Source organism: Coregonus clupeaformis, chromosome 18, assembly GCF_020615455.1.
Source record: "Coregonus clupeaformis isolate EN_2021a chromosome 18, ASM2061545v1, whole genome shotgun sequence".
Taxonomy (NCBI): Eukaryota; Metazoa; Chordata; class Actinopteri; order Salmoniformes; family Salmonidae; genus Coregonus; species Coregonus clupeaformis.
In genome coordinates, this window is record NC_059209.1 from 55,570,651 (window position 1) to 55,597,143 (window position 26,493).

General features: G+C 41.8%; 1 protein-coding gene across 4 annotated transcripts; it reads right to left on the minus strand.

The window, feature by feature from the left end:
• Nucleotides 1–4,388: 4,388 nt before the first annotated feature.
• On the minus strand, nt 4,389–25,645 carry LOC121550197 (RNA-binding protein Musashi homolog 1). Of its 4 annotated transcripts, none has more exons than XM_041862337.2 (15): nt 25,136–25,645; nt 24,733–24,773; nt 23,874–23,955; nt 22,624–22,708; nt 16,991–17,032; nt 16,230–16,322; nt 12,916–12,964; nt 12,132–12,214; nt 11,917–12,034; nt 11,152–11,232; nt 7,390–7,446; nt 7,112–7,168; nt 6,854–6,999; nt 6,399–6,444; nt 4,389–6,256 (listed from the first exon to the last, which is right to left on the minus strand). In XM_041862337.2, exons 1-14 carry the CDS (start codon nt 25,192–25,194, stop codon nt 6,403–6,405), a joined length of 1,035 nt encoding a protein of 344 aa, XP_041718271.1. In that variant the 5' UTR covers nt 25,195–25,645; the 3' UTR covers nt 4,389–6,256; nt 6,399–6,402. The 4 variants fall into 4 exon arrangements, with proteins under 4 accessions (XP_041718271.1, XP_041718270.1, XP_041718269.1 ...); XM_041862336.1 differs by having other exon boundaries at nt 6,833–6,999; nt 25,136–25,643; XM_041862335.2 differs by having other exon boundaries at nt 11,152–11,289; nt 25,136–25,643.
• Between the last annotated feature and the right edge of the window lie 848 nt (nt 25,646–26,493).

Sequence of the window (26,493 nt, forward strand, 5' to 3'; positions counted from 1 at the left end):
CACTGCACTTGACACATTTATGAAATTGCTTATTCCAGTTACTAATAAGCATGCACCCATTAAGAATCTGACTGTAAAAACTGTTAAATCCCCATGGATTGATGAGGAATTTAAAAAAGAAGAAACAACACCATGAAACAAGGATAAATGACATAAAGAATGATAGTAAAAAGCTTTGGAGCACCTTAAATGAAATTTTGGGAAAAAAGGACAACTCAGCTCCATCATTCATTGAATCAGATGGCTCATTCATCACAAAACCAACTGATATTGCCAACTACTTTAATAATTTTTTCATTGGCAAGATCAGCAAATTTAGGCATGACATGCCAGCAACAATTGCTGACACTACACATCCAAGTACACTACTGTTCAAAAGTTTGGGGTCACTTAGAAATGTCCTTGTTTTCGAAAGAAAAGCAATTTTTTTGTCGATTAAAATAACATCAAATTGATCAGAAATACAGTGTAGACATTGTTAATGTTGTAAGTTGGCTATTGTAGCTGGAAACGGCTGATTTTTAATGGAATATCTACATAGGTGTACAGAGGCCAATTATCAGCAACCATCAGTCCTGTATTCCAATGGAACGTTGTGTTTGCTAATCCAAGTTTATCATTTAAAAAGGCTAATTGATCATTAGAAAACCCTTTTGCAATTATGTTAGCACAGCTGAAAACTGTTGTGCTGATTAAAGAAGCAATAAAACTGGCCTTCTTGAGACTAGTTGAGTATCTGGAGCATCAGCAATTGTGGGTTCGATTACAGGCTCAAAATGGCCAGAAACAAATAACTGTCTTCTGAAACTTGTCAGTCTATTGTTGTTCTGAGAAATGAAGGCTATTCCATGCGAGAAATTGCCAAGAAACTGAAGATCTCGTACAACGCTGTGTACTACTCCCTTCACAGAACAGCGCAAACTGGCTCTAACCAGAATAGAAAGAGGAGTGAAATAAAATAAATAGTACCCGCAAAACACCAGTCTCAACGTCAACAGTGAAGAGGCAACTCCGGGATGCTGACCTTCTAGGCAGAGTTGCAAAGAAAAAGCCATATCTCAGACTGCCCATCTTAATCTTTTCTTTTTATTGGCCAGTCTGAGATATGGCTTTTTCTTTGCAACTCTGCCTAGAAGGTCAGCATCCTGGAGTCGCCTCTTCACTGTTGACATTGAGACTGGTGTTTTGTGGGTACTATTTAATGAAGCTGCCAGTTGAGGACCTGTGAGGCGCCTGTTCTCAAACTAGACACTAATGTATTTGTCCTCTTGCTCAGTTGTGCCCGGGGCCTCCCACTCCTCTTTCTATTCTGGTTAGAGCCAGTTTACGCTGTTCTGTGAAGGGAGTAGTACACAGCATACTAGAAGGCCAGTTTTATTGCTTCTTTAATCAGCACAACAGTTTTCAGCTGTGCTAACATAATTGCAAAAGGGTTTTCTAATGATCAATTAGCCTTTTAAAATGATAAACTTATTATTAGATAAACTTATCATTAGCAAACACAACGTGCCATTGGAACACAGGACTGATGGTTGCTGATAATGGGCCTCTGTACGCCAATGTAGATATTCCATTAACAATCAGCTGTTTCCAGCTACAATAGCCATTTACAACATTAACAATGTCTACACTGTATTTCTGATCAATTTGATGTTATTTTAATGGACAAAAAAAATTGCTTTTCTTTTGAAAAAATGACATTTCTAAGTGATCCCAAACTTTTGAACGGTAGTGTATATCTGACCAAATTATGAAAGACAAGCATTGTAATTTTGAATTCTGTAAAGTGAGTGTGGAAGAGGTGAAAAAATTATTGTTGTCTATTAACAATGACAAGCCAACAAGTCTGACAACTTGGATGGAAAATTACTGAGGATAATAGCGGACGATATTGCCACCCCTATTTGCCAGGGAAGCAAAAGTCATTCCGCTACCTAAGAATGGTAAAGCCCCCTTTACTGGCTCAAATAGCCGACCAATTAGCCTGTTACCAACCCTTAGTAAACTATTGGAAAAAATGGTGTTTGACCAGATACAATGCTATTTTGCAGTAAACAAATTGACAACAAACTTTCAGCATGCTTATAGAGAAGGACATTCAACAAGCACAACAATTACACAAATGACTGATGATTGGTTGAGAGAAATTGATGAAAAAAAGATTGTGGGGGCTGTTTTGTTAGACTTCAGTGTGGCTTTTGACATTATCGATCATAGTCTGCTGCTGGAAAAATGTATGTGTTATGGCTTTACACCCCCTGCTATAATGTGGATAAAGAGTTACTTGTCTAACAGAACACAGAGGGTGTTCTTTAATGGAAGTCTCTCAAACTTAATCCAGGTAGAATCAGGAATTCCCCAGGGCAGCTGTCTAGGCCCCTTACTTTTTTCCATCTTTACTAACGACATGCCACTGGCTTTGAGTAAAGCCAGTGTGTCTATGTATGCGGATGACTCAACACTATACACATAAGCTACTACAGCAACTGAAATAACTGCAACACTTAACAAAGAGTTGCAGTTAGTTTCAGAATGGGTGGCAAGGAATAAGTTAGTCCTAAATATTTCCAAAACTAAAAGCATTGTATTTGGGTCAAATCATTCACTAAACCCTAAGCCTCAACTACATCTCGTAATGAATAATGTGGAAATTGAGCAAGTTGAGGTGACTAAACTGCTTGGAGTAACCCTGGATTGTAAACTGTCATGGTCAAAGCATATTGATGCAACAGTAGCTAAGATGGGGTGAAGTATGTCCATAATTAAGCGCTGCTCTGCCTTCTTAACAACACTATCAACAAGGCAGGTCCTACAGGCCCTAGTTTCTTTGCACCTAGACTACTGTTCAGTAGTGTGGTCAGGTGCCACAAAGAGGGACTTGGGAAAATTGCAGTTGGCTCAGAACAAGGCAGCACGGCTGGCCCTTAAAAGTACACAGAGAGCTAACATTTATTTACATTTTAGTCATTTAGCAGATGCTCTTATCCAGAGCGACTTACAGTTAGTGAGTGCATACATTTTCATACTGGCCCCCCCGTGGGAAACGAACCCACAACCCTGGCGTTACAAGCGCCTTGCTCTACCAACTGAGCTACAGGGGACTACATGCATGTCAGTCTCTCCTGGCTTAGAGTGGAAGAGAGATTGACTTCATCACTGCTTGTTTTTGTAAGAGGTGTTGACAAGCTGAATGTACCGAGCTGTCTGTTTGGAATACTGCCACACAGCTTGGACACCCATGCATACCCCACAAGACATGTCACCAGAGGTCTCTTCACAGTTCCCAAGTCCAGAACAGACTATGGGAGGCGCACAGTACTTCATAGAGCCATGACTACATGAAACTCTATTCCACATCAGGTAACTGATGCAAGCAGTAGAATCAGATTTTAAAAAACAGGTACAAATATACCTTATGGAACAACGGGGACTGTGAAGAGACACACACAAAAGTATAGACACATTGTGATATTGTTGTATGGTGGTATTAAACATTTTGTATTGTAAATAGGTAGTGGTGTAATAATGTTATATGATGTACTGTTTTACATTTTGTTTTATATGTAAGTGTTTTAATATGTTTGGACCCCAGGAAGAGTAGCTGCTGCTTTGGCAGCAGCTAATGGGGATCCCTAATAAATACAAATAAACACAAAATACAAATTTGATTTGGAATTTTAGGACCCATGTAAAAAAAAAAGGGGGGGATAAAACATTGAATTTGGCCTTACTGCTATTTTTTAAGTGTCTGTCCTATATCTGAGAGATGTAAGAAAGCTCAGGAAAAAAATGCTAATAATTTTTATAGTGGAATTACCTGTATACATTTTGACATTCATTTTTTGGCCTGGTACCGGGTTACCTTCAGTCGGAGAACACCATCATGTTCGTGAGTCTCATCTTTCCATAGATGGGTCAAAGTCATTTGTACTCCAAACTGTTTGGACACTACAGACGTTTTCGTGAGAAGACAGATTTTCGAGATGTGTCCTGGTCTGACAAACACCGCTGTAGCTCTGCCACCTTCCACCGCAACAGACATCTCTAGTTTAAACAGACAGATTTTGATGGGAATTTTTATTTTTTATTATGCCTCGAGCGGAGCATGGGGGGGGCCTCAAGTGGATAAATTATTTTCATATTTGTTATGCCCAGCTCATGAGGCCCCTTGATGATGTGAGACCTGAGGCAATTGCCTCTTCTGCCTAATGGTAAGTCCGCCAGTGGGAGAGACTGCAATCCCTTTATATCTGACATACAGTACAGTATACTAGTCATGTCAAGCTTGAAAATCAATCCATTACTACCCCCTCGCTTCATCTCATACTGTTTCTAAACCTTTTCATGAAAACTATGTTTGGAAAGCCAGTTACAACTTAAAGCATTAGTAGAATGTTTTAAAATAATTTATTAGGAATTGTAAAAAATTGAAAAAGAGGGTTACAGTGTTGACAAGAACGTTACCTTTCAGAGTGAGCACAGAGTCCAAAGGCTGCAACACCATGGCAATCAATCAGCAGGCTTAGAAAAAAATATCAAAATCTATAACTTGGTGATAGAAATTGACAGCGCCTCTTGTTCTTAAACTAACCATAAAATTAAAACACTTTATTTAACCTCCCATTGCAAAAACGTAAAAAATGTTTACAAAATGATTGCTGTCTCTTAAAAAAGTATATAGCTTCTTATGAGTTTCATGGCTCCAGTCTGTGTCATCCAGTAGATAGATATACATTGTATCTGTCAGTGTGGAGAAGGGGGTTGAGGAGAAATACATACAATCTCATCATGGAAGAGCCTCAGGACCACCTCTGAGAGTGTTAATTTAGCACTGAAATGAATGAATGAATCCCCTCCACACATCGACAGAGACAAGGAAGTTCATTAACAAATCAAAATGGCGGTTATAAATTCACATTTGCCACCAATGTATCCATTCCCTGACAATACATTTCACACCTGATGCCAATAAGTGTGACCACATAGCCATACAATACACACACACATAAACACACAAACGCGCAGTCACACGCATCAACACAATCTGTGAAATCGTACCATCGTGAAACTGTTTTACGACTGTTCCTGCATGTTTGTCCTTCATTTTCCTTTACAACCATTACATATTCAAAATTATAATTCTAAAACAACAATAAAATAAGTTCCAAGTAATGAGGAAAGAAACAGCTTGTTTTAGGCCTACTCATATAAGAGAAGTATCCCCACACCTGCATCGCCCACATTTATGTAACATCTCAAGCTTTCTCTCTCCCAGTGCTGATAACAGGGGTTCCTGGGTGAATTCACAGTATAGGAGCAAACCCTTTCACTCTGACAGACCTGGACCAGTCTCACAACTCAGATAGCTAAAGATTATGAATCACACAAATACACTATGATACTATGATATGTAACAGTCTGGGTGCCCAACACCGAACAGTATGAATGAAAGTACAAAACCATCTGCTGAAAACAAATACCATTACTGCCTTCCCAATACCCCTAATTTTTTGCAGAATCCAAAAGACAGATATATTTACAATATTTTACAAAAACAGACATCACACAGTTCAATCTGACTGGAAATAGGCTCATGACTATCAATTTTGTTACTTTTACCATTATTAGTATAACAAATGTTTGTTAAAAACCTACCAAGATATACATTTTTCAAATTTGTAATACATAAAAAAAATGGTATTAATCAGCAATGTTCTGTTAAAATTCAGTATGTACTAAAATATAAATATACACTTATTCAGTACAAATTATTTCTCCAGTCCTTCACATATTTCGTACCTGGAGATCACTTTTTCTCCCTCACCGCCTCTCAATAAAACACCTTCTTCTGACAAAATAATCAAATGAATAAAAAAACTAAACAAAGAATTAAGACATATGAGATTACATTACAATCTTCACAAAACAGTCAAAAGAAATAAGACACAATAAAAAAGTAACTAGAATTTTCAGCATGTTTTTCTAATACAAGCAGAAACATATATATTTTTAAAGGTTGTTGTTCCTTTCTGCTAACTACAGTAACATGTTAGACAGGAGGTGATGTAAAGACAGAACACAGGAAGTCTGAAGAAGAGAGATCCTCAGTGGGAGGAGGGGCGGGGACATCAGGGGTCAAGGGTCAGTGTTCCCACTGCAGCTGCAGGGTCACACGGCCAGAGAGGAGTAACCATACAGAGACATGTCAGACCAGTTCAAAGCAGCTTCAACTCTTTCCATCTCTCAGTTCACAGCTCTGCAGAGAAATAGAGACCATTTTCATGCTTCTATAGGCAACATTATATTGTTACAATAAATGTACAGTAAATTAGAGTGATTTATTTGAATGGAACTCTTCTGAGTATGTGATGCTGTGAGCGGTGTAGTGGCAGACTCACTCTCTCAGTGGTAGCCGTTAGTGAAGGCCGCAGCAATCAGAGGACCCTGTAGGGAGCAGTCAGACACACAGGAGAGATTAGAGGGAGCGCCCATCATATCACACTCAACAATACAATAACACAACCCTCACCAAATGTGCCAGCAAAATCTGTCAAAATGGACAGTAGATTACCCAAGAGCATCAATTCTTGTTCATTTGACTTGATTTAACAGTTGACAGACAATTCTATCCTCATAACAGACCCCCTCAATGTAAATACGGTCATAACACAGGATTGGACACTATTGCATGATGGATCTATGAACACGTGCCAAGATCAACATCTTAGGAGCACTGCTATATAGCATAGATAGTCTTCCTATGACAAACTGAACAGATAGTATGCAGACACCTTTTGCATTTCCAAACATGAATAGGGTCTAAAATACCTACGTGATAAGGGCTGTGTCTTACCCCCAGACTATGGCCGAACCCAGTGCTTGGGGAGGGGCTTGCAGCGCTGAGGTAACTGCTGACAGCAGACTCCTGATTGGCTGCTGCATATAAGTCTGCCATTGGCCCAGGGCTGTTGAACCCCCCCGAGCGAGAGGGGACGGAGCCTAAAATAACATATACAGATGCAAATAAGTAGACCGACACATCATTAGGTACACAGGAGAAATACTGTACAACAAATTGGCAATCATTTCTCAACCCATCATACATACATACCTCTAGCTACCGCTGCTGCCGCCACTGCCATTGGTCCATATGCCGACAGAGGAATGGCTGACAGGGAAGAGGAGATTTTTTATCATTATCATTGACATCATGTCCAACTCTAACATATGGGGCTACATTACACTGACGAGTGCAAACCCACGACTGTGTGGTGTGTAATTACTGTGTAATAACTGGTGTCACTGTTTAATAACTGGTGTGTAGCACAGTAAAGGGGTGTGTAGCAGACTGACAGCATGCTGCTTGTAAAGTCCAGAGGAGGGACTGACCTGTGAGCTCAGGGGGGTGTGGTGATGTCAGAAGGGGGGTCCTCTCTAAATGGAATTCTAGAACAGAAACATCAGAGAGTGCTGTTGAAACACACCACACCAGCGAGGTAAGGGACACACTCATCCGTACACACACACACACCGGCAGAGAACATACAACTAGGGTGACACCATGATAAGAAATAGACCACACTATCTACCAAGAGAGTTCTCATCTATATTATTCGTAGTCGTCTATTTACCACCACAAACCGATGCTGGCACTAATACCGCACTCAACAAGCTGTATAAGGCCATAAGCAAACAAGAAAATGCTCATCCAGAAACGGCGCTGCTAGTGGCCGGGGACTTTAATGCAGGCAAACAAATCTGTTTTACCTAAATTCTACCAGCATGTCACATGTGCAACCAGAGGAAATAAAACTCTAGACCATCTTTACACCACACACAGAGATGCATACAAAGCTCTCTCTCGCCCCCCATTTGGCAAATCTGACCATAATTCTATCCTCCTGATTCCTGCTTACAAGCAAAAACTAAAGCAGGACTCGCTCAATACGGAAGTGGTCAGATGACGCGGATGCTACGCTACATGACTGTTTTGCTAGCCCAGACTGGAATATGTTCTGGGATTCATCCAACGGCATTGAGGAGTATACCACCTCAGTCACCGGCTTCATCAATAAGTGACTGTACGTACATTTCCCAACCAGAAGCCATGGATTACAAGCAACATCTGCACCGAGCTAAAGGCTAGAGCTGCCGCTTTCAAGGAGCGGGACACTTATCCGGACGCTTATAAGAAATCCCGCTATGCCCTCAGACGAACCATCAAACAGGCAAAGCGTCAAAACAGGACTAAGATTGAAATCTACTACACCGGCTCTGACGCTCGTCGGATATGGCAGGGCTTGAAAAAAAGGGAAACCCAGCCGCGAGCTGCCCAGTGACGCGAGCCTACCAGACGAGCTAAATGCCTTTTATGCTCGCTTTGAGGCAAGCAACACTGAAGCATGCATGAGAGCACCAGCTGTTCCGGACGACTTTGTGATCATGTTCTCCGTAGCCGATATGAGCAAGACCTTTAAACAGGTCAACATTCACAAAGCCGCGGGGCCAGATGGATTACCAGGACGTGTACTCAAAGCATGCGCAGACCAATTGGCAAGTGTCTTCACTGACATTTTCAACCTCTCCCTGACCGAGTCTGTAATACCTACACGTTTCAAACAGACCACCATAGCCCCTGTGTCCAAGAAAGTGAAGGTAACCTGCCTAAATGATTACCGCCCCGTAGCCCTCACGTCGGTAGCCACGAAGTGCTTTGAAAGGCTGGTCATGGCTCACATCAACACCATCATGCCGGAAACCCTAGACCCACTCCAATTTGCATACCGCCCCAATAGATCCACAGATGACGCAATCTCAAATCGCACTCCCACCTGGACAAAAGGAACACCTATGTGAGAATGCTGTTAATTGACTACAGCACAGCGTTCAACACATTTTACATTACATTTTAATCATTTAGCAGACGCTCTTATCCAGAGCGACTTAAATGAGCAATTAGGGTTAAGTGCCTTGCTCAAGGGCACATCAACAGATTTTTCACCTAGTCGGCTCGGGGATTAGAACCAGCGACCTTTCGGTTACTGCCACAACGCTCTTAACCACTAAGCTACCTGCCGCCCCATGCAGGAAGAAATTCAAACCCTTTTGCTCAACACTACCAATTTAACATTCAAGTCCAAACTTAACATGAAACATGTTGCTGGTTCAATACATGAGAAGTGATGCCAAGTGTACCTACACTAATTCAAAGCTCATCACTAAGCTAAGGACCCTGGGACTAAACACTTCCCTCTGCAACTGGATCCTGGACTTCCTGACGGGCCGCCCCCAGGTGTTAAGGGTAGGCAACACCACATCTGCCACGCTGCTCCTCAACACTGGGGCCCCTCAGGGGTGCGTGCTTAGTCCCCTCCTGTACTTCCTGTTCACCCACGACTGCGTGGCCAAGCATGACTCCAACACCATCATTAAGTTTGCCGACGACACAACAGTGGTAGGCCTGATCACAGACAACAATGAGACAGCCTATAGGGAGGAGCTCAGAAACCTGGCAGTGTGGTGCCAGGACAACAACCTCTCCCTCCATGTGAGCAAGACAATGGAGCTAATCGTGGACTATAGGAAAAGGACGGCCAAACAGACCCCCATTAACATCGACGGGGCTGAAGTGGAGCAGGTTGAGAGTTTCAAGTTCCTTGGTGTCCACATCACCATCAAATTATCATGGTCCAAACAAACCAAGACAGTTGTGAAGAGGGCACGACAACACCTTTTCCCCCCCAGGAGACTGAAAAGATTTGGCAGGGGTCCTCAGATCCTCAAAAAGTTCTACAGCTGCACCATCGAGAGCATCCTGACCGGTTGCATCACCGCCTGGTATGGCAACTGCTTGGCATCTGACCTTAAGGCGCTACAGAGGGTAGTGCGTATGGCCCAGTACATCACTGGGGCCAAGCTTCCTGACATCCAGGACCTATATACTAGGCGGTGTCAGAGGAAGGCCCAAAAAATGGTCAAAGACTCCAGTCACCCAAGTCATAGACTGTTCTCTCTGCTATTGCACGGCAAGCGGTACCGGAGCGCCAAGTCTAGGACCATAAAGGCTCCTTAACAGCTTCTACCCCCAAGCCATAAGACTGCTGAAGAATTAATCAAATGGCTACCCAGACTATTTACATTTTTATACTGCTGCTACTCGCTGTTTATTATCTATGCATAGTGACTTTACAAATTACCTCGATTAACCTGTACCCCCGCTCATTGACTCAGTACCGGTACCCCCTGTATATAGCCTCGTTATTGTTATGTCATTTTCGTGTGTTACTTTTGGTTTGATTAGATTTTTTTATACCTTAGTTTATTTAGTAAATATTTTCTTAACTTTATTTCTTGAACTGCATTGTAAGTAAGCATTTCACAGTAAGGTCTACACCTGTTGTAATCGGCACATTTGTATTATTATTTTTATTTTACCTTTATTTAACTAGGCAAGTCAGTTAAGAACAAATTCTTATTTACAATGACGGCCTACACCGGCCAAACCTGGACGACGCTGGGCCAATTGTGCGCCGCCCTATGGGACTCCCAATCACGGGCGGTTGTGATACAGCCTGGAATCGAACCAGGGGGTATGTAGTGACGCCTCAAGCACTGAGATGCAGTGTCTTAGACCGCTGCACCACTCGGGAGCCTTGTGACAAATAACATTTGATTTGATTTGATTTGACCAGGGAGATGGAGGAAGAGGAAGAAATGAAGATGGAATGGGAAGTGGCAGATTTACGTAGCAGAAAAATTCAGCTTAACTGGTTGTTCAAGCGTAATACGTTAGGATGGAATAAGAATATACTTTCCCCCACAAACATACCGACTCTTTCTCTTACAAACACACACAATCACATGTGGTCCACTCCCTGATATTTATTAGCAGCAAATGACACTCAGAGTGCTTTATGAGCTCCCATGGAGGCATGTTTGTGTATTGGTTAAAGAGTTTGTCTGTGTTGTGGGAGCTATATACAGTATGACGAGTCTGGACACACACCAAGTGAAAATGAATAAACCCTAAGAAATACACAACCATCATCAAATGATTGGACTCCTCCACTACTCTGTGACGGTCCAGGGACAGGACAAAATGGCAATGATTAACTCAAGGGAGTATGAATGGGTGGAGGAGTAGGTTCTTACCAGGGAATTGATAGGTATATCCAGGGGTGATGCCAGTGTAACTTCGACTAGCATAGGTAGCTGTCTGAAACCCTGGGTAACCTATGGTGAAAGGACAGTCATGCGTCTGTGTTTGAGTGAAACAGTGCTGCCCCCTGCCTGTGAAAGAGGATACTGTCAATGTAACAACAGGTTCACAGAAACAATAGAGTCAAATACATTCTTTAGTCTAGATCAGCCAACAGGATATTTTGTGTATGTATGCTCAGCTCAAAGTTGATCTAACTTAACAACTGTACCCTTGCCTATAATTCCCTGTTGTCCTGCCAACGTCATTGGGAATATTGCAGTTCTCAGACTGAACAGTATATGGTAGTGTCATAATTAGCCCATCTTCAGAGGCATGCTTTAACCACTAAATCCTATTATATATCTCATAAATATCAATATTACACACATACATGCATTACTTTATCCCAAGATCATAGAGTGCATAAATTCCAGGGTACCTCAGACTAATTTGGTACCACATGTTTTAATAGACTTTTCAGTTGGCAGGCTCAAATATGAAATGATCTTATTAAGGGGAGATTATCTTATTAAGGGTATGCTATCTGTCCCGTAGCGGTAGTAACTTCTGTGGTAAATCATCTACACATAATATAAAATATGATATTATGAGAAGATTCTTAACACAGTCATTTGATGGTATGGGGTAAAAGGATATGAGGGGCCACATCATCATCATCGACATTACTGTCATCATCATCGTCACTATGAGCTTACCCAGCATGCCGATGCCCAGCATGAAGGCATCCATGCCGTAGGGCATTACCCGAGAGCGCCCCCTGGCCGATCCCGTGGGTGACATCACTTCCTTGGGCTGAGCCTTCTTACACTCCACCTGTCAGAAACACACGAGGGGGACAAAACAGTCAACAACTACAACTCTAACAATTACATTGTGTATTGAATTACGAAGGATTGACTTCTTAGCTTACCATTTTGCTGTTTATCTCATGGAAGTGCATCTCACACACTTTCTCCACCACATCCTCATTCTCAAACGTGACAAAGCCAAACCCTGGAGTGGACAAATACAAATAATGAATATGAGGAGGGTCAGCTCATGAAGTGCATGGCAACACCATTGATTAAAGCCCTTGTTCCCATTATTGAGCATCTCAGACCCAATTTTAGGTAAATCCATTCTACTGTCTCTGGGAGTTAGAGAGTGGGGCTAATGCACTACTGCTAACCACCTCCTGTATTAGGTACTGTAATAGCCGTTTAGTACACTGGCACCCTCCCCCCTCTGGGGCGCTGTTCCTGGCTCATCCCCTCCTCCCTCCCCTCCCTCCTGGCCAGGTCAGCGAGCGAGCCTCCCTACCTCTCTCAGCCGAGTAAAGCTGGTGGGCTGTCATAATCGATCAGTCCCAGGGTGGGTAGGAGGTGCTTAAGGAGGCTTTATCCTGATCCCCGATTAACAGACTGACTAATTAGCCTAGACTCGTTCCTCTCCTCCTACTCAGTTCCTCCTGTTCAGCCTACAAGGAGGAGATAGCTGATAGTTGCATTATTCAGGAAACGTATTACTTACTACGATTGTGATATGTGGTTGTCTTACCTAGCTACATTAAGAAGAACCCACTAACTGAAAGTCGCTCTGGATAAGAGCTTCTGCTAAATGACTTAAATGTAAATGTAAAAAAACAATTGAGGATACAGAGATGTAAGGCTTGGAGTACTGGGGGACTGGACAGAGAGAGGGTTACTCAGTCTTACCTCTGTGTCTGTTGGTGGTCTTGTCAAACATGAGCAAGGCATCATCAACCTAGAGGAGACAAACACAGAGTTTTACACACATCATCTCACACAACGCACACACGCGCCATATTGTCTGACCTCACCCCTTCTCAAGTTCTACAGGGAGGCTCAGCAACAGATGGACAGAAGGGGCAAAACGAGGAGGGGTGGAGGAGGGGGACCGGTTACAAAGGAGAAGAGGGAAGGAGGGAGGGGAGCACAGTAGAGGAAGAGAAGAAAACAGAAGAAAGAAAACATCTTAAGAGGGGGAAATGAATGATGCATGGGCACAAGATGGCCGCTAGAAAAGTTTTGATTGACAAACACAAAATCAGAAACACTTCACTGTTTCTCTTAGTTTGATTTCCTGCCTCTGAATTGCATAGTCACAATCTCTCTCTGAAAAAGAGGACATAATCCACCCTCGCTCCCACTACTTTCCAAAGTTTGCCATTCCCATTGCAACTGTGCAAAAATATATCTTAAAGATCTTTATCCGGCACCAAGCATTCATTGTTAAGAGAGAGAGAATATGTGAGAGTGTGAGAGAGACAGAGAGGAAGAGAGAGAGATACAGATAGATAGATAGACACAGACAGACAGACAGACAGACAGACAGGCAGACAGACAGACAGACAGACAGACAGACAGACAGACAGACAGACAGACAGACAGACAGACAGACAGACAGACAGGCAGGCAGGCAGACAGACAGACAGACAGACAGACAGACAGACAGACAGACAGACAGACAGACAGAGAGAAAGACAGAAAGACAGAAAGAGAGAAAGAGAATGAGAGTGATAGGGGATACAATAAGTAAGGTAGAAATGTGGGCAAGTATAATGTTGGATGAGGGGAAGAGGGACTGGGGAGAGAATACACGTACAGACAGACCATGGTGAGGTAGAGACGGGTGTGTGTGAGAGAAAGAGAGAAGTGAAAGATACAGTATCGTGAGATAGTGGTGGAGACAGAAAATGTGGGACTAAATTGGGAGGGAGGAGAACAGAGAGAGACAAAGAATGGGAGCAAGATAACAAAGAGGTGTGGAGGCTTTGTCTGTTGGCACAGTCAGCCATGATTCCACTTCTCCTAGTGCCCTCTCTCTCTCCCTCTCTGTACCTCCCTCCTTCACAGTACAGAGGCCCAGGTTTCACCTTCAACTGAACACAGACCAATTCATTTCAATGCAAAATCTAATAAAAAAGCATGAACTGTCATACACCTAATATAATTCAAATGAACTCCTAAACAAATTGCTAACTAATATTGTAGAAAGGCTTTCCACATTCAATATCTGATGCCTTTCAGTTTGCAATAAAGCCAATGGCAGGAGCACATGGTTCCACCTACTATTTGCCAGAACCACTTATTCACACGCCTATACGGTTCCACCCAGAGCTGATACATTGTGTTAGTCAATGCGTGTGTGTCAGTGTGTGTGTGTGTTCGTGCTTGGGGACACCCTTGGGCAGCTTGCACAAAGAAAGGTCAAGGGTGAGGGAGGAGGGCCTCCAGCCAATGTGAAAGAAGACCTGTCGGTCTTCGCTCTCTCAAATCACTGACTCTTTCCACTCTGACATTTCTGTATCACCCCTCCTGTCTCCCTAACCAGCCCTGCCTCTTTCCAGGCCAAGCACCATGACACAGCAATGCAACAACACAGACAATGTTGCTCCACAGTTTAGAGCACCAAACTTTAACCAAACTGTACATACTGTACATAATTCCACAAGTACCCAGTGCAATTCAAGTTTACAAGTTAAAACGTCAATAATGTCCTCATTTAACTAAATGTTTCTAAATAAGTCAATAACCGTCCTTCAAAGCTATATATTTCAAACACGGGACATTTTAATGGTGCACTGGACAATATTCCCCTCTTCCCCTCTCTTACACTGCTCATCCTCCCTCTCATCCTCTCCCCATCCCTCTCTCCACCCCCTTGTCCAGAGCAGGGCAGGAGACAAAAGGTCCAGTGAGGCAGTCTAATCAGAAACTTCCATGGGTGGCTAGAGCTTACATTTCTCCATCTATCCATCTCTCTCTCTCTGTCTCATTCCATTAATGTGGTTTTATGATTGGGAGTGAAGCATTTCGTGTGCCACATACGTATGTGATAGATACAGGAAGTATAATTTCAATTATCAAGACTTTGAATTGAATATTACATAATCACTCTGCCCTGACTGACTAATGGTAAACTACATAAATTAGCTTCGCCTCAGCCTTTTATTGGGGTTGAAAGCTAATCTAGTTAGTATCCAGGCTCATTGGTTTATCAGATTTCCTACTGAATTTGCACCTTACTTACTTGCGTAGGTTACTTGCGACCACTATTTCAAGTTGTCTGTTTAAAATAGTGTCAACAAAAAGTAAGAAAAGTTAGAAGATTCAACAGAGGAGTACGAGCGCACCACAGCGCACCTCCTTGTAAATATTGAACTCCTGTACAAACTAACAAAATATTTGCCTAGCTTTGTTCAAAGACATAATAGTCCCATTAAATCCCTGCACCCGTTCTCCCTTCTGCCTTTGTTACCCCTTCATTTATTCTCTCTGCTCTGCATTTCAAAGCCCTTGGAATCTATGGTGGGAAGAGTAAAAACTTTGAGTACAATACGGATATTCAAATAAATATCTATGGATATTCAAATAAAATCAAAGGCATAAGTTTGAAGAACTGAAGACAGACTGGAAGTGACAAGTATGCTGGTTTGGGTCTGTTTTGACCGTTGGTCTACCAGTGTTATTGTTACACAACTCATGGGTTGACACTCTCCAACCTCCAACCCCCCCACCCCCTCAACACAAAACGCTGAATTACTTGGGGACAATGGGCAAGCCGGGTTACCACGGTAACAGGCAAGGAGGGGGTTGGGGGTAGGAGCAGCTGTTACATCAGATTAATTCAGATTCTGATAATCCCTCCCCCTTCCCCACCATCGCCACACTCACTCCCTCTCCAAAACTTTTTCTCCCTAACTTAGCCTAATGCTCCATACCTCCGTTCTACCCTCTCTATCCCTCTTCTCCTCCACCCCTCCCATGAGTAACTCTCCTTTCTTCCAAAACAACTCTTCAATTGCACTTCATTTTTACCCTTAACTCAGCAATCAGTTTTATCTAAACAACAAAGATGTGAGACGGGTTGAGGAAAACAGTGGCATGGAGGATGTTGCAACATCACACTCATCTCCACTCCCTCAACACAGTCTGAGACACAGATCCCCACACGTCTACTTTCTATATCACATTTCAATAGCTATACTAGCTCCCATGCTGCTTACCTTTCCGAACTGGTCAAAATACGCCTTGACATCCTCAATGGTCGTGTTCACGGACAGACCTCCAACAAAGATCTTCTTGGTCCGAGTCACTAGCTGCAAGGGAAAATTGGTCAGTTTATGAATGGATGGAGAATGAATGAATAACTGTGATAACACCATGGATTAAGATGAACTTTTAATGGTGGCTGTAGTTTGGTAGCCTGGTATTATCCATCTCAATTATAAATGAATTCAGGTGCCAATGGAAAAACCACCAGCAGCCAAGCTTCCAATTTACCTCAAAGCACCTAAAAGACCCCTTTGCATGAAAAATAAAGGAGTCAGCTGAAATAGCTCTGGCCAAGTATTACCACAAAATGGTTTCAGACTTTATGTTGATCTTTATGGCATCACGACAAACAGTACAGTACATTATTAACATACTTGTTACACTGCTTATGTAGAAAACGTATTCTGCTACCACCACCTGCATTAATGCCGGTGAACTTGCAGTATACACGTTAGGCTCTTATGAATATACAAATGTATATTATTGTGCTGTATAAGGTGTTAACAAAAGCCACTTGATCACACAAGAGTATGGAACACATTGATGTCACAGCAGCAGTTATGTTCATCTCATGACAAGGCATTAGCCCAGATAGAATGTGAAAAGCTTAACATAGCAAGCACAGGCTATTCTGCTCCCTCCCAGCAATGCCATTCAAACTGGACTCACAGGACTAAGCCCTGATAAACCATGACTAGACTGGCTCACTCACCTTGGGCTGGGCTCTACGAGGGAATGCAACTTTCGGATCAATCTAGAGGAGGGAGTTAAGAGGAGAAAGGCCAGTTTAGACACACAGCTCAATACAGGTAACTGTGAACCAAGTCCATGGTTATGGTTTCTTTGGTGCCGCTCTTTGCCTCATCCTGTAAGGCTTCCTTCTTAACATGCGTGTCTGGGTTATAATGCTGCACCAGTACATACATTAGGTCATTATGAGAGCTAGAGCAATAAGACAACTAAAGGATCATTTTTTTTCACAACGTGGGGCATAGAAGGTGAAAAAATAGATGAGTATAATATTTACTTTCTCTCTGAAAGAATCTGCTGGTAGATTTGGAACTAAGAAACTCTCATTTTAACTAATTGTAACCATAACCCCATTGGCCCAGCCAGAGCTGGTCTTAGTTGTAATGAATACTTTTACAACCCCTGAAGTGCTGATTTATTGGTGTGCGTGTGCAGGTGGAAAGTGTGGGAATGTTTTCCGGCATGCCTGCCTTCCACAGCCCTCTCCTCCTCTCGTCACCAACATGCGACATGTGATCTCCTGGAATCTCACACAGGCACTACAATCACATCTCACCTCCGCAAAAAAAGGGCAGCGAAAGAGACACAGTAGGCGAAAGAAAGGGAGGGACAGCACAGAACAAGAGGAAGATGAGGAAGACGAGGAGGGAGAATGGACGGACGCAAACAGGGGAGAGAGCCGTCAACCTCACACACTGACAGCACATCAGCCTCATTTTATTTATTTGTGTTTGTTTGTTTTTGCCTTTCTCTCCCGCTAAGACATTATGATGATTTTGTGAGCTATTTAAAAGCCAACATTTCATAGTGTGTTTATCACACAGTTCTTCCACACAGTTCTTCAGTAAAAGTGAGAGCTAAGCTATCACTAACAGTGCAGAGACTGAAATATAATAATACTAAATGAATATAATAATAATAATAATAATAATAATAATAATGCAATTACATAAACTGTCAGGTCAATTGTAGATTCACCATGTAATTTGTCACACAAAAGCCAAACCATTGAATTTATATATTTACAATTGACAATATAGTCATTTGTTCAGATTGGATAAAGAGTATAACTACACCATGCCAAAAAGATGCAACTATAGAGACTATAGTACAGGACTTGGAGACCTCTATAGTATTAGTCTATACTGATCTAATAGAACTAGAGAACAATTAGACTACTCCATTCTGTACTGTTCTATATTAGTCCGTAACCATGACAGGGTAGAGTAGAACTACAGTAGAGAGCTAGTGCCTCTATGGTAAACCACATGCGTTTACCAGAGTAAAGTACAGTGTTTAGTCTACGTGTATAGTGTCGACATCACAGCAGGTTCTATTGAGCAGAGTGAGAAGTCTAGGCTAGACTGGATGGTGTATCGGATGCAGTCTACTGTTTAGTTCTATGGTCTCTAGACTACTCTGATAGTCACCTCCGGTCACCAACCCTCCTGATGTCCAACACTCCTGTGCACATTAAAAAACAAACAAACAGACACACACACACACAAATAGAATCAACATAGAGCAACCAACACACACCCATGGGGGGAAGATATGGACATTAGACAGGTGAGGTAACGTTTTCATAAAATCATTGTTGAAAACAAAATGAATGACCCAAATAGAGAATTGATTTGAGAAAGTTAAATGCCCCCCTTTTCTATATTTATGACACAAAGTAAAATACATAACCATGGAAACTGTAAAACACCCTGCTTTAAAAAAAAATCATGATGACATATTTATTGGATCACGCTAAATGTGGCAGAGGTGTTGGTGTCAGGGAGACAGGCCAGGCTGTAACCCAGGCCCACCGACTGTCCACAGAGCTGAGACTAAGACCAAGGCAAGGGGTCTTATCAAATCAGGATGATCCCTTTGACCAATTACAGTCCAACCATGCACTCTTTAAAATAAAGGTGCAAGTTGGAACCAAATAAGGTTCTTGAGAGCGATGCTATAGGGGAACCATTTTAGGATCTATGAAGAACCATAAATGGGATGGTTCTTTGAAGAACCATACAAAATCCCAAACAGAAATGTTTCGACCCTCCAGGACCGAAATTGAATAGCCCTGCTGTAGTTTTAAGCCTTGTTTGCATATTTCCCAGGGTGCCTGTCGATTGAATTTTAGAGTTACCAGTACCACCCATGACTGTGTTTGTTAGTGACAGAGACATGGCTGTTGCAATCATTCATTTTCAGTCCTGTGGCCTTCACCAAGTGAGATCCTAACTCATTAAAATGTAATTATTTAAGACAATACAATACATATTTTATAAGGCCTTCTTTTGAGGGCCTAGTTTTACTCTAATTCAGTGGCCTGAAACTCATAGTTTACAGGCCACATCAGCCCTGTGAATCACATTACGCTGGATTGCGTAGTGATGTGCAATTCCTATTGGAATCCAACATTTATTTATATTTTTTATACACGCAACCTGCATTCAGAATGACTGCCAGGGTTAGGAAGACTAAAATATAAGACTACCTTAAATATATAAACTGGAACAACCATAACAGGTACAATAAGTCCAAATAACAGATTGGAATCATTTAGAAAAATGTATCTTATTTATATATGAGTAGCATAAGATTAATTAATCAATCAATGTACATGCAAAAACATAGATATTGACACAAACAATTCTAAAAATCTACCTGCAATAAAGTATTCTGGGAAATATGATAATAATGGGAACACCAACACTTGCGTTCTTTTACATCATTGAGTGTTAATATAACTCTTTACAGTGTTAATTTAACTCTTGAATCAACACTAGAAATGTTACACTGAAAGATCCATACTAATCACAAATGGGGTGATCCCACCTGTCACCTTCCCTCTATCCCTTCATGCATCCCTTCCTCGCTCTCCTCGTCTTCCTCCTGGGTCAGCATGCTTGTCGCTTCACGTCAGGGCTAACTGAAACAGCTTATCTATACAGATTCTATAATCATAGAATGAATGATTTTAGGATGTCTCAAACTTCTTTGATTTGAACTGGACCTTTTCTAGGACAGGTTATTCTTTTCCCTTTCTTAGGACCTTATAGCTTGCCTTGGGTGGGTGCATAGCAGGTGTGGGAGTGCACCAATGACGTCCATATTCAGGACTGAGTCCGACTGACACAGTTCTCTATGTTTAGATAGAATATGTTTTACGAGCTGCAGGTGGTCTTTTTTTAAATGTTATTTATTTAACCTTTATTTAACTAGGCAAGTCAGTTAAGAACAAATTCTTATTTACAATGACGGCCTACACCGGCCAAACCTGGACGACGCTGGGCCAATTGTGCGCCGCCCTATGGGACACCCAATCACGGCCGGTTGTGATACAGCCTGGAATCGAACCAGGTGGTCTGTAGTGACGCCTCAAGATGAGATGCAGTGCCTTAGACCGCTGCGCCACTCGGGAGCTCTGTAACTTGAGATTGAACTACTGTTGCAATGAGTATCCTTGTGTTAAAGTTATGCTAGAGAAATATAGGATGATGTAATATCTTGTCAAACTCACTTTACCTCAAACACTTTTCTAAACCTTGACGACAGAGTGCAACATCACTCCAATGGGAGTAATCTTACAAGAACATAATACAATCATTCTCCATAGACTCAAGTCTACTCAAGTCACTTGCAGACAGTGTGCCTAGCAGTTACAAATAAAAGTCCTTCTTAGTAAACATCTCTCCATTCTCATCCTGGAGCAGGTTAGTCAGTCACAGCATGGTACATTCTTTCTGTTGCCATTGGATAACTTTTCTCTCTCTACTCTCTAACAGGACAGCCTGCCTGTGGCTGTGAGAGAGAGAGGAGAGGGGGGCAGGGTGTTCTCACTCTAAACTAAAGCCTACCCTACTCACTATCCCACCCCTGCCGTTGGTCACTGAGTCAGACCACCCCAGACACACACACTCTAAAGCTACAACAGAGCACCGGCCATGCAGAGCACAGTCACACCCTTTTACCAACCACACTCAGCCATGCTCCATCCAGCTGACAACACATGGATCTAATCTATTACTCCTCTAGGTTTTGATAGGAGGTTAAACTGTCACCTAGTCTGGTATCCCAGGAATGATCATTTTCAAAGATGTTGGTTTTGTGTCCATTCTCTTTGGAGGGGGGTGTCATGGAGACACAAAAGCCATGGCAACTAACCATTAAAGCCCCCATTGTAACTATCATCATGCCAAATCAGACTGATGTAGTAACCTTTGACTTGGTCTGACTTTTGTAAATCTATTATTTATCTACAAACCTTTTTCTATACTTCTGCACAGAATGTTACTTTGAATCTGTGCCGTTCCCATCCCATAAAGCTCTCCACCCTAACTATGACCCCCTCCCTCCCTCCCCTGAGTGGTGTCCTCTTTAGTCTCAACTAATCTTCCGTGTGTATATCTGTAGATATGTTGAGATGGTGTACCTCTCCAAACACAAAAGGGAAGAAAGAGCCTCAGCACATTTCAATACACTGACCTACCCCCAGCCATCACCACTCCCACCCAGTAAGGGGGAACTTAGCCGTCCCTATGGCGACCAACGGGCAGCATTGTTCCCAAACCAGCCCACATTCATTAATGACAAAGACACACAACACCCAGAGTTTTAAAAACACAAGTTATACACACTCCCTCATGCACATGTACACATAGAAACAGGTAATGTCTGAAACAATAGGGCAATCTTTGATCTGGCTAATGGTGTTCTGAGATTTTGTTTTGTTTTCCCACAAGGGATAATAATGCCCTTCCATATGGTAGTGGTTGTTCTGACACGCCCTCCCTATTGAATAGCACTGATATGACAATGTTGGGAATATCACTATCTTGTCCTAACTACATCAACACCTGTAGCTTACTAGTTTCAGGGTGCAGAGGCACAAGTTAATTCATAGATGTTTTTAAATAAGACAGTTATGTAGGTAATTTTCACCCGAGGAACAAATGACTTGCGAACTGAAGTATAAAACAGCATGCAGAACGTTTGATGATGAGTTTACACTTGTTATGAAGCAGAAACGGTGCTATTGAACACAACCCTGTCTGGGTCCCCCAGTTACCATGGCAATTGACACTGTGTAATGCTTTCTTGACTGTTTCACTGTGGAGGGTAAGGGAAAGAGAGAGCACATTCTGTAGCCCAGTCTATTCCTGAGCTTTACTCCATGGCTCAACGTATAGTTTTTATATCCCATTAAGCGTCATGTATAAAGAACACTTGCAAATCATAATGGTAAGAGCATTACTCAAAAGTATTTTACTAGTAGCCTAGTTTAGTAGTCTAGTTTAAATTAAAGGCAGCAATGGATCTCTTTAATAGTGCCATATAAAGGCAATAATATATCTATATTTAACTTATTTCCCAGAGATAACGTAATAACTTTACAAAAGTTTTTTGTTTTTTTTAATAGTAGAGTATGTCTAAAAGACTATTCAAATTGATAAAACTACTACAGCCATATCAAATAATGTTTTAGTTCTTGAGAACGGAAGACATGTTTTGTAGTAGGCTTTTGTATAAAAATTGAAGTGATAAGACTAGAAAAGTATTCTAGTCTACAGAAATACTTTAAGTGGATGAATAACTCACTGTTTTCGAATCCAACTCATGCCTGGTTACTGCCAAAACTGAATCCACACCGGCCTGGTCAAGAAACGTGACAAATCCAAAACCCCTGCAAATAAATATCAACAAAGAGCCTCAGCACCCAGCAGAAAGTATTCACACCCCTTGACTTTTTCCACATTTGTTGTGTTACAGCCTGAATTTAAAATGGATTTAATTGAGATTGTTTGTCACTGGCCTACACACAATACCCCATAATGTCAAAAAATAACCCTAATTGCTCATGTAAGTCGCTCTGGATAAGAGCGTCTGCTAAATGACGTAAATGTAAATGTGCAGTTTTGTTTTTTGAATATTTTTGAAAATTATTAAAAATGAAAAGCTGAAATGTCTGGAGTAAATAAGTATTCAACCCCTTTGTTATGGCAATACAAAACATTACTGAGGACCACTCTTCATATTTTTAAGTATAGTGGTGGTTGCATCATGTTATGGTATGCTTGTAATAGTTAAGGACTGGGGAGTTTTTTAGGATAAAAAAGAAACGGAATGGAGCTAAGCACAGGCAACCTGGTTCAGGAAAACCTGGTTCAGTCTGCTTTCCACCAGACACTGGAAGACGAATTCACCTTTCAACAAGACAATAACCTAAAACACAAGGCCAAATCTAGAAGACAGTGAATGTTTCTGAGTGGCCAAGTTACAGTTTTGACTTAAATCTGCGTGAAAATCTATGGCAAGACCTGAAAATGGTTGTCTAGCAATGGTCAACAACCAATTTGACAGAGCTTGAAGAATTTTGAAAAGAATAATGGGCAAATATTGTACAATCCAGGTGTGCAAAGCTCTTAGAGACTTACCCAGGAAGACTCAGCTGTAATCGCTGCTAAACGTGATTCTAACATGTATTGACTTAGGGTTGTGAATACGTATGTAAATGAGATTTCTGTATTTTATTTTCAATAAATGTGCAAAAAATAATAATAATATGTTTTCACTTTGTCAATATGTGGTATTGTGTAGATGGGGTGAGAAAAATCTATTTAATCAATTTTGAATTCAGGCTGTAACAACAAAATGTGGAATAAGTCAACGGGTATGAATACTTTCTGAAGGCACTGTACAATAATTAAACACATAAAGAAAGTATTGACACATATTAATCATATGAATGAAGTAGGCCTATGTCATCACGAGCAGTTGAACTGGTGTGATGTGTCCGAGCAGGCTTGGGCTTTTCTGATAGGGCGCTGCACCGCGCACGCCCCCCTCACCTAGAACGCTTAGTAACTGGATCCCGCATCACCATGCACTCCTTCACTTCGCCATACTTGCAAAAGTACTCTTTCAATCCCTCTGAAAGAAAGAAGACCAACAAACTGAGATAAACTATTTTTTTTGTATGTCAGTAGCATAAAGCAGGTGGTGTGTGACGCTACTGCCTACTACGGTATAATTGTAGCCACCATTGTTCAACTTTCTGATGGTCGCAGTATGTGATTGGGTTCAAACGTCAACAATGTTACTGTCCAGTGTCCAGTAATGAGAAAATAAAATAAGGAATGTTTAAAGTTGACAATGACAGCCTATACATAATAGAGACTAAATTATGATCCATTATCCAATGACAGAATCAAGACAAAACTCATCCCTCAAGGGATGCAACAAAATCTATCTTCCTGCGATAAATGCGCAATTATTGTCTTGAACAATAGCCTATTGATTTATTCAGCAGAACTTTTGTAAACTCCTTTTCCAAAATGCCATACCATTTTTAACGGATTTATAGATTTAGGCCAGTTATAGTTTTGTCTCATTACTTTAGGATTGGTTCATTTTCATCTTGGCATTCTTTATTATATTCCCCTGTAGGCTAGGCTACTGATCTGAGTTGAATGGGGGGCTTTGATTTTAGCGGTGGACCACAGATTGAATTTATCTAGATGCCAAATGAGCTTAGCATAACTCATTAATCACTTTTAGAAATCTTGAATCAAAACTAGGATTTAGGCTATTAGCTACAGATTATTATTTCCTACTCTCACTGTGACTTTAAAACAGATATGACTGAGAATTACATACGAGAATAAACGGCTGATAAAAGTTTTATAAAGTTTGGAGAAAAAAGCTTACCTTGTGTCGTCTGCCAGCTGAGGCCGCCAATGAACATTTTGCTAAAAGAAATAACGCATAAGTGAAAAAGCACATTAAATAGTCCTAGGTAACATGTAAGCTTTGATGCTGGGTAAACGAGGGCAGTTCAATCATTTAGAAATGTCGACAGCAATATTTAACTCGCTTATTATAAGTTATAACACCGTTATTGAAGCCAAAATATAATTTCTCTGTTCACAAAAATACAATGAATGAGCGGTCTCTCTTTGAAGATGAGCAGTGCCATGGACCAACAACACAAAAAGTGCGAGTATGCTCTCCGTCTCAGTAAAATAGGTAGTTTCTCTCCACTCCTGGATTCGTCTCGGAGGTGTATCCGATCTCAGGACTAGGTATAGCCGACTGAGGAAGGTAGGTTTACCAGGGGTCGTGAGGGGAGTCCGTGGAGGACAGGCTGCTCTGGCTCCCTTCCGTATCCATTTCGTGCCCGTGTGTTCAGACTGTACCGTATGGAAAAACAGGCAGAGTGGAGTGATGGGGCGGGGGTTTGGCCAAGGTTTAAGGGGGGAACGGGCTGTTGCAGAGAGGAGGGACGAGTGCATTTGGCTCAAGGAGAGGTGGTCGACTCCTCCTCTCCTTGTACCCGCGTGTTCCTCTCATCCTAGCGGTACACCTTTGTCCCATAAATTAGTTCGAAATTACGCACATTTTACGCATGCTTATAAATAAACAAATAGAGAAATCAATATGTATTCTCGTTTGGGTAAATGATAATACTGTATGAAATAATTGGAATGATCATTTTTGTTCGTGTGGGCTGCATATATTCCATACAGGTTTAAGGTTTTAAGCTAGGCCATATTAATGACACATAAATACACTATATATACAAAAGTATGTGGACACCCCTTCAAATTAGTGGATTCGGCTATTTCAGCCACACCCCTTGCTGACAGGTGTATAAAATCGAGTACACAGCCATGGAATCTCCATAGACAAACATTACTGAAGAGTTCAGTGCCTTTCAACATGGCACCATCATAGGATGCCACCTTTCCAACAAGTCAGTTTGTCAAATTTCTCCCCTGCTAGAGCTGCCCCATCAACTGTAAGTGCTTTTATTGTGAAGTGGAAACGTCTAGGAGCAACAATGGCTCAGCCGCAAATTGGTAGGCACACAAGCTCACAGAACAGGACCGCCGAGTGCTGAAGCGCATAGCGCGTAAAAATCTTCTGTCCTCTGTTGTAACACTCACTACCAACTTCCAAACTGCCTCTGGAAGCAACTTCAGCACAATAACTGTTCATCAGGAGCTTCATAAAATGGGTTTCCATGGCCAAGCAGCCGCACACAAGCCTAAGATCACCATGCGCAATGTCAAGCGTCGGCTGGAATGGTGTAGAGCTCACCGCCATTGGACACTGGAGCAGTGGAAATGTGTTCTCTGGAGTGATGAATCACGCTTCACCATCTGGCAGTCCGACGGACAAATCTGGGTTTGGCGGATGCCAGGAGAACACAACCTGCCCCAATGCATAGTTCCAACTGTAAAGTTTGGTGGATGAGGAATAATGGTCTCGGGCTGTTATTCATTGTTCGGGCTAGGCCCCTTAGTTCCAGTGAAGGGAAATCTGAACGCTACAGCATACAATGAGATTCTAGACGATTCTGTGCTTCCAACTTTGTGGCAACAGTTTGGGGAAGGCCCTTTCCTGTTTCAGCATGACAATGCCCCCATGCACAAAGCGAGGTCCATACAGAAATGGTTTGTCGAGATC

Coding starts and splice junctions, on each gene's coding strand:
- LOC121550197 (XM_041862334.1), bottom strand. CDS start 25,194: ATGGATACGGAAGGGAGCCAGAGCAGCCTGTCCTCCACGGACTCCCCT. Junction 12,215..12,915: donor GACCACCAACAGACACAGAG/GTAAGACTGAGT, acceptor TGTCCACTCCAG/GGTTTGGCTTTGTCACGTTT. Junction 7,000..7,111: donor GGCAGCAGCGGTAGCTAGAG/GTATGTATGTAT, acceptor ATGTTATTTTAG/GCTCCGTCCCCTCTCGCTCG.